The sequence below is a fragment of the Lissotriton helveticus genome, chromosome 5_1 (assembly GCF_964261635.1).
Source record: "Lissotriton helveticus chromosome 5_1, aLisHel1.1, whole genome shotgun sequence".
Classification (NCBI taxonomy): domain Eukaryota; kingdom Metazoa; phylum Chordata; class Amphibia; order Caudata; family Salamandridae; genus Lissotriton; species Lissotriton helveticus.
Window position 1 is genome coordinate 1,254,871,947 of NC_136065.1, and position 12,976 is coordinate 1,254,884,922.

At 45.8% G+C, this 12,976-nt stretch overlaps 1 protein-coding gene across 2 annotated transcripts in view; it reads left to right on the forward strand.

Annotated features, from left to right (window-relative positions):
- The window catches only part of LOC144755271 (uncharacterized), a 78,782-nt gene that overhangs the window by 8,430 nt on the left and 57,376 nt on the right, over positions 1-12,976 (forward strand). The window contains exon 3 of one of the 2 annotated variants that reach the window (XM_078644036.1): positions 9,997-10,107. In XM_078644036.1, coding sequence (XP_078500162.1) covers positions 9,997-10,107 — 111 coding nt within the window. The remainder of the gene's footprint in view (positions 1-9,996; positions 10,108-12,976) is intronic. The other variant, XM_078644037.1, reaches the window with a different exon arrangement.

Genomic DNA, 12,976 nt, shown 5'->3' on the forward strand with positions numbered 1-12,976 from the left:
ATGGGTAAGATAAATATATCAATTAGAAATAGCCAATTTAGCCATGGTTAAAGGGGCAACACAGGCACTTTACTATTTGTTAACATAGGAAAGTGCAGCATTATAAAGCAAGTAAAAACATACGCTACAGCAAATGGTGGAAAATCCAAGGTGACAATGCAAAAAAGCTGGATTTCCTACAAACGTTATTTTATATATATCTTTTCATGATTCTGAACCTACTTGCCGGCCTCACAAAATCACTCCACAGTTCTTGCCTCAGATCTGTAAATATATCCATTCACAGTAGTCTTTCCCATTTAATTGCATTTAGGTGTGCTATTCCCCCTCCTCCACAGCTGCACAAATATAAAAAAAAATACCTTTTGTTGTGTATTACCAAAAATACCAGCATTTGTAAAGCGCACAGCTATCTCCGGAGAGGTGTCCTGGCGCTGGGGGCCGTCGGGAGGATTAAGCAAGCTATTGCCCAGAGTCACATGATGCTAGGCTAACCTGCCGCCGGAGCCAGGGATTGAACCGTGAACCCTGTGGTCCGGAGTCAGGCACTCTGGCCGCTGCGCCACACCTCTTCCTCTTCTCTTCTCTTCTCTTTAAAGTGTCAAAATTTAAAGAGCTGTTCAAATGCAGACAGTTCTCTTGTTCAGCCAATGTCTCACTTGTAAAAAATACTGCAACATTTCTCTTTTCAATGGCAAAATCTCTTTAGCATGTGTCAAGGTTTAATTTTTCTTAAATTCAATCTTCCATTGTATGACATTCCCTCACCCACTAGCTCATGACTTCATCATCTGACAGAATCGCTCTGAATTCTGGTGTAAAGGGAAAAGGAATAGATGATCCTTGGGGTTTTTCATATAGCATCTGTGAGAAGCTGGGTTAGTATATGGTGTCCACATATGTAAGTGTATCACCATGCACTAATCCAGGTGACCCTTACGGTGATTTTAGTGGTTTAGATAACCATGGAAAGCTCTCTAAGTCGTAGCTGTGGAGAGCAGCATTCAGGCTTAATCTAGGAGGAGTGCAAAGCAGCTCGGTTTACCAGTTTCGAATCTTTTAGTATAGGCTAAATGAAAAAGAACCACACAGTGTACCTGTAAAAATAGATATTTATTACAATCACTCACTCACACACTTTACTGTATCTCCTACCTGAAGATATACACTATGCACAAAATACTTTGGACATAGAACAGTCAGTAACACCAAAACACAATGGTCCCCCAGGGAAGACCAGACCATATGTCAAGATAGGGTATGCAAACCACCACCTAAGTCGAGACTGGACCCAAGAGATGTAGGAGAGTCAGGGACCCAGGACAGAGTATAGGAAGCCCACAATGGTAGTGTGCAAATAGGTGATACGGCAGTGTACTCAAATACTGATCAGAGGGTACGTCGCGTTGCAGTCTTACCACAGGTGGATGAAAGAGTCGTTGGAGCCCAGAAGTGAGTTCGAGTCGAAGGGTACCCGAAAGCAGAGGGGACAGAGTCTGTGCCACTCCGGGGGGATCATGAGGCACGGAAGATGAAGGCCCCTCGAGTTCAAGGATGCAGGTAAAAAGAATAAATGAGGAGTTTCAAAAACGATTCCACTGAGTCAGTAACTCTGCCCAAGCTACCCGGACGTTGGAGTGAGCTTTCAGGACGCAAACGCCAGAGCAGCAGGGATCTTCCCAGGTGTGGTTTCGGTGTCCAGGCCGAAGTTCAGCAGAGTCCAGTGTACCCAGACCGTCGAAGTAGAAGTGAGCCCTTAAGTACCCTAAGATGAGGGTTGGGACGATTCAGGGATCCCTCACAGAGGAGCGGTTAGACAGTGGGGAGGATACTCCCATGTCCACTGTCCAGTTGCGTGCCAGAGCGGGAAGCCACCGGCTCCCTGATCTGGTTTGAACTGAAGTATGCACGGGAGGCACCAAATGTGCCCTTCCAGCAGACTATATGGCACTGGCTAGTGCCCCCACCCCGGCCTAATGCACTAAATCCTGCCTGGGCGGTGCTGATACCTCCCTGTGGCAGGAAACCTATTGCCCCACGTTCCCCTGCTCTGGCTTGGCCCAGCAGCAGGAGGGCAGAATTGTGTCTGGGGTCGGCAGTAGCCCAAGGTTGCTGTCAGGCTGTGTAAGATCAGTCCCAGGAGCATGGAGGGGCCCTACAGTGGATAGAATCATACCTCCAACACTGGATACTGTGTTGCGGTATCATTCCAACATGTTTGACACCAAACATGCCCAGGTTCATTCCAGTCAGCTTACAGATGCTCATTGCGTAATGGTGCATGGCTTCTCTCTATCATAATGGCTGATTCACTTACAAAGCTTGGAGAATGGACTCCAGGGTTTGTAGGGGTGGTCTGCTCATGCAGGGCCAACCTCATAGTCATAACCCAGCACCCTGCCTTTGGGAATGAAAGGCCAGCTAGAGGGGTGACTTATAGGTACCAAGTGCAGTGACATTAGATATAAGGAAACATATATTTTGAGAGAGGTGCACGCACCAACTCACACAGGCTGCAATGGCAGCGCTGTAGTCGTAGTCGTGGAGGGTCCCACGTGGGTGGCATAATACATGCTGCAGCTCACAGGGAAGCGCTGGGGTACCCATGCCCTAGGTTCCTCAGTACCATATACTAGGGACTTAGGAGCATGCCCCGGTAGTCAAATAGGAATGTACCAATTACACACCATCGCAAATTTAGGGAGGAAGATCAGTGACTGGGGCCTTAATTAGCAGTATCCCAGTCAGACTAGTCAGAAAACAGTTATGACACCAGCAAAAAGTGGGGGTAACCGTGCAGAAGGATCCTATCTCATATGTGAGATACAGGGCGTGCTATGTCTGCTGTTTCTAGGTAATTGCAAGAGATCCCGACGTAGACTCCCCATTAATAATAATTGGATATGCAGCAAGAGTAATTCGGATTCACATGTGGACCTTTCCAGTGCTACTCTCAGCTAGAAGATCATTTTCAATATTGGACATTCCTGGGCTCCCACATCCCCTAGCAGATTGCAACAATTTCCTTGACAAAATCTAGACTTCTTACTACTACTACTAAAAGAGCTGCATGCTGATTGCTGCAATAGCATTCCTTTTTAGGTCTCGCACCTGCGACGATCGCGAAGCGATGTCGCTGCGAGGCCTATTGTCGGCGGTTCTGCTTACAAGGAGCTAAGGGAGACAAGAGATATGCACGCGCCGCCTGCCGTAATCGGATCAGGTCGCGCGCGCGTTCACCATCTCCTGTCTCCCTTGTAAGCCTCAGCGCACACACACACAGAGACACAAACACACACACACACACCCCCACCCAACACCCCCTCAGTCACTGGGCACACGCGGGGCTTACATACATACACAAATGCGCGCACACACACACTCACACACGCCGGGCTTCCCCGACGCCCCCCTCACCGGGTATGTCTGGCTACTCACCACTTCAGTAGACAGCGAGCTCGCCCTCCGCTGCTGCCGTGTCCTGTGCTCAAATCCGGCTCCCCGACCGCAGCCTCACTACACGCCTCTGAATCCCTGGCCAGCGAGCACGCCCCACACCGCTGCCCTCTCCCTGGCCACACACCGAGCAAGGTGTCTCTGCTCCCCGCCGCACTTCTCTCGCGGGCCCTGAGTCCAACCAACGCTGTTGCCGGTACTGCACACTCCCAATAACGGGCCAGGAGTCTCGTACCGGGCGTCGCGCTCCTGCCCCCACCACAGCTTATTTCACTTTCTGCCGCTGCTCTCGCTTTTGGGCGGGATCGGGAGGTTTGCCCTCCCCGCCCTACACATAGGCCCCGCCCCGGTGCACCTCGCTCCCGATCACTTTCACTGCTGTCTGAATGGAGGGAGGCGACGCTAGTACCTGTTTTTTTCTAACCGCTGCCCTTCGTAATTATCACAATTCCTCTCCCCAAGCCCCCGCTTTCCCAAATCCCCACCCCTATCTGCGACTTCCGAAGTGAGTTCGCTAGCGCCCCCTCCTGCTCACTCTGGAGAGCCATGTAACACGTCTCTTTCTCACCGTCTACTGCCTCCCGAGCTGCCGCTATCTGCATTTCCTTGAGCGATTCCAGCAGTTTGCAGGAAAACACGGCTGTTACATGCACTGATATTTTTAAAACAACACAGCCCCGTCAGACTGTCTGGGCCTCCGGAAACCGCGCAGCCAGGGCCGGCTGGAGAACTGTATCCTTTACCTTCCAACGGCGATAAAAGATTCTGACTTAAATAAACTTTCCCATACATTGACCACATTTCTACATGTCATGTTTCTTTGAAAACTTATCGAAATATGTGTATTGAAAACGATTTATATTCTCACTACTTTCACGTGATTTTTGTATTCGGGCATTAAAAGAAAACCTGAAACATTGACATGAGAATAGTGCTTGCACACCTCTAAAGAATTTGTACGTGCAGTGTGGGTGTGCTTGAGTCTGTGTGCTTGTGTGTGTGAGAGAGAAAGAATTCGTTTTTAGCACTGCAAACCACACTTACGACTTCAAAGCGCTGCAACAAAAGATTTTACAGTTAACCAACGCAATCCCCTGCAGACCAGATCTGCCCCGAGATTACATTTTCCAGACGCTGATACCAGAGCCTTTGACTCCACCGGCTACAGAAGGAGCCTTTAACCTCGCCAGCTGGAGAGATGCGGGGATCACTCAATCTGATTGGACGAGAGACGAGCGCAGAACTCCAACTCAGTATTGTGGTTTGCGAAGCCGCTTAATTAACCCCAATCCCGCACAAATTGATGTAGGCCAGGTAGAGAATCAAGCCATGCGTGCTCCGTCCAGGAACAACCAGAGGGCATGGCGGGAGTGCTCTGTGCAGCTGACAGCGCCAGAGTAAACTTACAACTGTCTCTTCTAAGGTAGGTAAAGTTGTGTCTCTATGCATGTAATTTCGATTTATAAGGCATGAACCGGACAGGGACTGTCCGATTGGTAAATACGTTCATACACACATCATCATAGACCCACCGCTTCATAAACGTCCGGGTGGCAGGATAAGGTTGAACCCCATTGGTTTGGCATACTTTATTTATTATTTATTTACACTACAGCGCGGTGGGTTTATGCACTGGCTGAGATCTGCTACCCACAGGTTCGGAAGCTTCACCCTGGGAGGCTGGCTGTGAGGATAATACCCGCTGGCAGCAGGGAATAGCGCCCACCGGCGCCAGTCGGCGCTAGGATGAACACTGCACGGTGTCGTGGGTATCCCGCGGTATGTCCCCTCTCCAGCAGCGCGGGCAGATAGCGCCATTACCAGACCAGACTCATCACAGGCTCCCTGGAGCCGAGCCTCTGTTTATGGCTCTGAGGTGACAAAGTGCCTTCTGTGATTTTTTTTTACTCTGCTCCACACTTACACAATTCACTAACATGTGCGGTATTGGACAGATCACTACATTTCCTTGTGCCTCGTGTCCACTACCTGTGAAAAATCGATGCGGTTCGAAGCACTCCTACGCCACTGTTACGCACCATATCAAATAACTGTCGGACAGGACCAGTTTATTTGAGTGTTTCTTTTTTAGTTTAAAAGTTACATGGGAATTACTTTACCTAACAAGCACTTCACGTTTAAATGGTACTCTCTGAAGACCGAAGTAGGGGTAGAGTGTATTTATTAGGCGCAAGAGGTACGTTTTCTCTGTCCTGGTTTGAGTCTCTGTGTAGCAGAGTTATGTGTACAGCGTTGACAAGCTCAATGGTAGGTTACATGAAAAGCGCATTAATCTGCAGAGCTGCCAGTGTTTTGTTCCTAGGTGTTCATTCCCGCTGTGGCCTCAACTTAGAGACTGTGACCAGGTAATATCACAGGGTGGCTTCAATAACATTGTGAGGGATGTATGACATAACAACGCATGCTTTTACCACGCATGCTTTTACATCGGAAGTTTTACAACGCATGCCTTTACAACGCATAGCACTTTGGGGTGCTGGATAGTGAATAGTTTAATTTACTATTCCAACTCCAGTCCCCGTGGATAGTAGGGAAGGTGTTGGATAGTAAATTAAATCTATTCCCTATCCTAGAGCGCCCCCCAGCGCAATGCGTTGTAATGGTTTGCGTTGTAAAAGTTGCGTCGTAAAGGCACTGCGTGGTAAAAGTTGCGTTGTAAAGGATGTTTCCCCATTGTGAGACATCACCTAACCTAAAGTGTGGTTATAGCATGAAATAAGGTGGTACAAAAGGAGGTGGTGATGGACGGTGCATCTGAACCAATCAAACACTCAAACCCAGTCAACAGATCTGGGTTTAATCCATCACCGTTCTTTAGCCCACTCTGCCACCCCAGTTCAGACATGGCCATATGCAAATCAGTCTGACCCTGTGCCTCATGGGAACAGTCCAGCCCGAACTGCCAAGCCATGCCTTCCCTGGACCGGAAACAAGCTTCCGAGGACCGCTCTCTGGCATTTCAGCAGTCATCATCCCGAATTGCTTGAATCCAGTGGCAAAGTGAGCAAGGGACTCACGTTTGAGCATACCCTGCCAACTTATGGCAAACAAAGTAGTATAAAAGGGGGTGGTGATGGACGGAGCATCTGAACCAATCAAACACTCACACCCAGTCAACAGATCTGGGTTTAATCCATCACCATTCTTTAGCCCACTCTGCCACCCCAGTTCAGACATGGCTATATGCAAATCAGTCTGACATGAAATAACATAGCATCGTACCACTACACGCAACATCATTCAACTGCACATAATTACACAACACACCACATATATCCAATCCATAGCACAGAATTCCACATCATGCCACAAAATTCAACACACCAAATAATTAAACTCCACGACATACCACACCACAACACAAAATAACATTACACATAATTACACTTCACGACTCACAATCCCATTCCATATAATTCCAGAATGCTCAATACCACATAGGTAATATCCACACGATCCCACTGCACACTATGCCACTGAATTCCACTACACAAATCCACTCCACACCACACAATTCCACACCTAACAATACCAATTCAAGTCACATAATTCCCCTTCACACCACACGAATTCATCCACTCCAAACAAAAACATATGGCTAAAAGACATTGTCATTTACAAGGTCAATAGCTCTAACTCTCACAAATGCGAGACCGTTGCATTGCAAATGCTTGTTTTTAAAGGCCACTTGTGGAGCCTGAAAGAGGGACAACAAGCAAGGTATTCATTCTCATAGCTGACACTCTATGCAGCCAACATATAAATAGTGCCCTCCAATGGAGGAGGCATCATGGGGTGTCTGTTAATAAAGGATTGTAATTAGCCTTGCATAATCATTGTAATGTGTGATAGGTATATAAACTCCCAAATATTTTATTTTATTTTTGTTCCTTTGGAATGGAGAGATTGCGGTCAATTTGTCTTTTGTCTGAATGTCCGTTTCAGTGCCCAGTAATTCAGATTTGTCAAAGTTCTGTTTATAACTTTGTATATCAATATTGTCCTACCAGATGTCCAGGGCTCCTGTGAGAGATTTAGGTGGGTTTGGGTGAACAATACAGTGTCTGCAAATAAATTAATCGTGTGCATCATCTTTCCAAACTTACTCTAAGCTTCACTACTAATTCTTATTTTTAAGGGAAGAGTTGCCACTGTCAGTGCAAACAGAAGCTATAGGGACATACATCCCTGCCTTATCCCCTTCTCCAATAAGAAAGGATTAAAGCGTTTTCCATTTATCAACAATCTAGTGAAGGACATTGAAAGGATTGCCCAAATATCTTTCTGCATATTCAAGCCCAATCCCAATTTGCTAAAATTATAGCACAGGAATGACCAGCTCATACTATTAAAGGTTTCTTCTGAATTAGCGGATAATACTATCATGGGCAGTTGTCTTCGATTCAATTGTTTTCCACCAAGTGCAGAACCTAACCGATATTATCAAAAGTTCCTTTTTTGTTTCATGAGGCCAGATTGATCTGGAATAATCCAGATGGGGATATAGTTTTACATGCATTTTGCTAGAAATGTAGCATAAATCTGGAGATCAGTGTTCAACAAGGATATGTCCTGTATAAGGAGCACAATTCTCTCAGTTTACCCATCCCTTTGATGAGAGTTTTGTCTGCTGCTCTCACTCAGAGGAGTATTTCACCTTCTTCCAAGAAAGAGTTGTAGACCTTTGTAAGGTTAGAGGCGTGGAGGGCAAAACCTTTTGTAATTTGTGTTGGTTACGGTGCCTGGCCCTTGCTATTTATTGTTTTGTAAGTTACTTCTGTGGTTATTCATTGTATTGTAAATTACTTCTGTGGTTATTTCACTCACCTCAGCTCGCTAGAAGTCTATAGCACGGCATCCGCCATGTTCACAGTCTTGGTCACGCCCTTCAGCATAATTTCATATTAAAAATGGACAGGACCGCTGCAGACATTTGCCCCTGGAGGCAGGGCAAAGAACATTGTATAGGCCCATTTCTGACTTGCATCTTTGATGAGGAGCTGCAGATGATCACATATACCACGGAGTGCAGATTGATGGCTTCTGTGCCCTTTAATTAATACACTAGGAAAAGTAAAGTTGGGTTTAAGTCTTAAAACAGAGATTTCATGATCCGATTGGTAGGATTTTATGTTCCAACTGATAGGAGTTAATTATTTTTCTGCAAGACATATTTAGTACAAAAAAGGCAACCATGCACCTCTTCAAATATACTCTTTCTTACTCTCATCTCACTCCACCTATTGCTATGTGAGGTTACTCAAGATATAGGCGGCATCATGGTTTGGTCACCTTGGATGTAGGTGCCTTAGCATTATTGGGCTGGATGAAGGATTCCATCTTGGAAATAAAGTCCACTGAAGGGAGAGTAGGAGTTAAAATTGTCAGTGATTTTTGTTATTTTGTTGCCTGTGGATTTCATTATCCTGTGGTGGAACATGAGAGCCAGGGTTATATTGATGTTGTGTGAAGGCCAAGGTTTGGAGATAATTGATGTATGAGGGGAACATTATAGGAGGCTGGTTTGAAAGGGTTTATTGAGTGAAGACTGGTGGGACTGGAGTGAGTGCCAATACGGATCTCATTTATTGGAATTCTAGAGATAAAGCACCACAAGCATTGTGTATGAAAGCACTACATTAGAAGAAGAGAATTGGACAGGTGACATTTTCTTATAGTCATCGCCATCTGGTAGGGAAAAACCATTGGGTTCGGCATCTGCAGCTATAACTCATCTTTAAATCTTCCTCATGTTTCTGCAGTCAGTACAGAAGAGATCATTGTTAGGCCTGGCATAGAGAAAGCTTTAGTTTTCTTGTAGCATCATTCAATAAACATTCATTGATTTAAAAAAAAGACAAACATTTGTATATATTTCTAGATAGTCCTCTTCATCGTGTGTTCTGTTTATCTGTCATTCACATTTTGCTCCCACCCACCCCAGTGTACATCATTGGGTCTGCCCATTTTAGCCATTGACACTGTTGAGGCTATTTTTCCTGATTATAAGTGCACATCTTCCGCAAAAGAAGTGCACTGCGGCGCCCGGGCTGGTAGGCTAAAGCTTACCTTGCCAATCCTTTTTCCTTTCATTTCTTCATCGTATTTATTTATTTTTTTAGTTATGTTTGTGTGTTTAAACTATGTTTTTGCAGGAATTAGTAATTCCAAGCTAATAATACCTTTCCTTTGTGCCAATAAGAATCAGGTTTTCTATTGACGTGTATTTAAACTAAAGAAGGTTTCTATACCTGTGTCTCTATTCTAATAAGCACCTATTGTGTTCTGTGAACATTTTATTCAGTGGTTAATTTATCTTCTTTGAGGTGTTTCTCTCAAGCATATGGCCGATAGATTTAAGTGGCTGCATTTTCTTTCTATTTGAAAGGCACATGCTTGCAAAAAAAAAACAGCACCACCTTACCAATACCAGAGCACTGCTTTGTTTGTTTCCATAATAGCACTATTAGTCTGCGATTTGTCATTTACAATAACATATTAATCATGTTTCCCTTATAGGTCCTCTGATTGCTATCTCTGTTTTTTCATTAAGACCCAAAGAAAATGATGATCTGTGTCTCAAGGACTGTCAGGTCTTGGAGCAAGAAAACACCATGAACATTTTACAAAGTGAGTTGGAAAGGCTGAGATATTCTATTTTTGAGGCAAGAGAAATAGTTGAGGTTATTTCCGCGAGGTTCACATTATCTTACATGTATGAATTGTGATACACCTGTTACTTTTCATAAAAAGGTGGCAACTTTGGAAAACTTTAAACGCACTTATTTTTTACACTGCCATGTACATGATGTTTGTGATACTCTTATTTTTGCTCCTACTTCATAGGTTCGAATTATTTGTCTCACAGCTTCGAAGAGTCTCAGGGCCTATGCATGCATTCCATCTCACTCGCTTACCTCCACTACTTTTCAGTTCAAATCCTTGTTCTCCATTTGCCACTGGGTCACTCATCTTCCTACATTGCAATCTCTGTCGATCAATTCCACAAATGCATCCTGCTTCCACCTTTTTACTCTGTCCAATTCACCGGTACACCAATGACGTCTGATGCATGTGACTCCTCTGCATCCAGAAGATAAATAATGGCTCTCTGCTGAGTGTGATACGAAGAGTGATGCTGCAGTTAGAGATGGTAAATTGAGTAGCAATTGTTGTCCTTATTTGTTACCAGACACCTTTATTTTGATGCAATCATGTTTATTAACACTCATCCACAGACACACCATTCCACTTTCATCTCACCAATTTGAATGCTGGATTTTGGTTTATTTCCAACACCACCAACTCCCACCAGCTCCAATGTTCAAGCTAAAACTATTTCAGATCACACCCTAGGATATTAGGATGGTATGTGGGGTTTATAGCCTGAATTACTTTGTTTAATTGTTCAATAGTATTTCCTGTCAATTACCTTGGAGTTCATTATTAACAGGTGGTGGAGGTGCAGTCTAAGGTAATTTGATGGACCCAGCAGGTGCGTGGAGGCTGGTCAAAGTTCAGATCCCAGTGCAAATATTATTGTGTTAATAATGGATATAACTGGGCGTCAGTACTTGAAATTCACATCCCCGTGCATATAACCCCGATATATAGTTTTCTGACGATTAATCAGGTGGTAGGTACTGCAGTCCCCTATATTACCCTTCAGGTATCTATCTCAATTTCTCTTGAAACAGTGATCTATAAATGTTGGTCTCATGATAGGTCATGCTTTTCGCCTTCCTCCAATCTACTTTTCAATTCTTTATTTTTTATCTTTTATTTGTTTTTGTTTCAAATGTAATTATTATTATTTTTTTAACGTTTTATTGGATTTTTCAAGTACATAAGCACTACAGTCGATAAACCCCCCTCCCCCCCAAATGAACAAACACAGTGTTACAAATTGGCATTACTATTCCCATTCCCTCCATAGTACTTGGCACAGCCGTTCACCCAACAACCCGGAATTGGGCAGGTGGCAAATAACCCCTATCCAAAAGAGGACAACAGAAAGAAGAGGGAAGAAGAAAAATGTTATAGAAAAAATAAGTGGAGGAGCAATTGCATTTAATCCTGAAGGGAACATTTTATCAACACCTCGTCCCCCTCCCTACTCCCCATACCCTGCCCACCCCCTTCCTAGCCCGCCGTTGATTGTCCGAGACTTTAAGAGGGTTATAACCTTCCCTACACGTCCAGAAGGTAATCGATGCCTGACCCCCGAGACAGGCCAGTAGTGCCAGCCCGCCTCAGTGGCTCCGCCGGGACAACCCCTGTGCCACAACTCGCCCAGGGCTTCCGCCCTGTCGTCATACTCCCCTTGTAGTGCCTTGTGGACCTATGTGGGCCCTACCGTCTCCACCCCACCATCTCCAGAGTCCAGTGGGTTGTCAGCAACTCCCCTGCTACTGATATATGTCTGGTACAGACCCAAAACTTCTTCGGGCGACTCGTGGGGGAAGCTGCTCACTGTAGTGTTCGGATTGTGTGCAGCAATAAAGCATGTTGTGCGCCCAACGTTTGGGTGTGGGCACCGGTCCTCTCATCCAGCAGAATACCACCACTCGCTTGGCCATGAGCATCCCCATATCCCCATATCCACCAATCTGCGAACTGCAACTGGCAGCCCCCTGGAGTGTCCCAAAAGCGCTAGTGCAGGATCCGGGGCGAGGTCTGTCTCAACAATCTTGCTTATCTCGGTAAAAAGGTGTTCCCAGTACTCCTGAATACTCGGGCACAGCCACGCCAAATGCAGGAAATCTGCCTCAGGTGCGTGGCACCTCTCACACTCAGCCGATTGGCGGAGACCATATCTATGAAGCCACTCCGGTGTATAGTACACTATATTGAGAAATTTGAAGTGCACCAATCTGTGCTTAAAGATATTCGCCTGGTGCTGTCACAACAATAGCGCCACATGTCTATTGTAACTTGTAGGTCCCGTTGGCAGGCCAACCTAGCCTTCGTGAATTGATGCTCTCTGTGCGACATAGCGATTTTGTATAAATTGGTCACCTCGCTCCTCTCCACCAGGTCCCAGGACTTAACAACCTCATCTTGGAATAAGTCCCCCGCGCACCGAATGTTAAGCTTGTGCATAGCTTGAATCACACCCTTATCCCCTAGGGGGGATAGCCATTGGGTCCACTCCACTGGCATAGCCGGCGAATACAGCAGCGCCCCTCCCTGCAATTGTAGGAGACTGTGCCATGCGTGATTCGTCGCCGTGATAGAGTCCAAAATCCCAGGCCTGCGGTCCGTCTGTGCAAATACTGCCGCCGGGAGTGGGTCAGCAAACACCTTCTCCATCCGAACATGAGGAATACGTGCATACCGGTGAACCCAAGTGTGCAAATGTGATGCCTGGGCCACTCAGTAGTATAGCTCCAAGTCGGGGGCACCAAGGCCGCCCATACTGCAAGGCAGAGTGAGGAGCGTCCACCTCGCCCTAGGCTGCTTACCCGCCCAGGCTAGTTTGGTCATGAGCTGCGTCAGT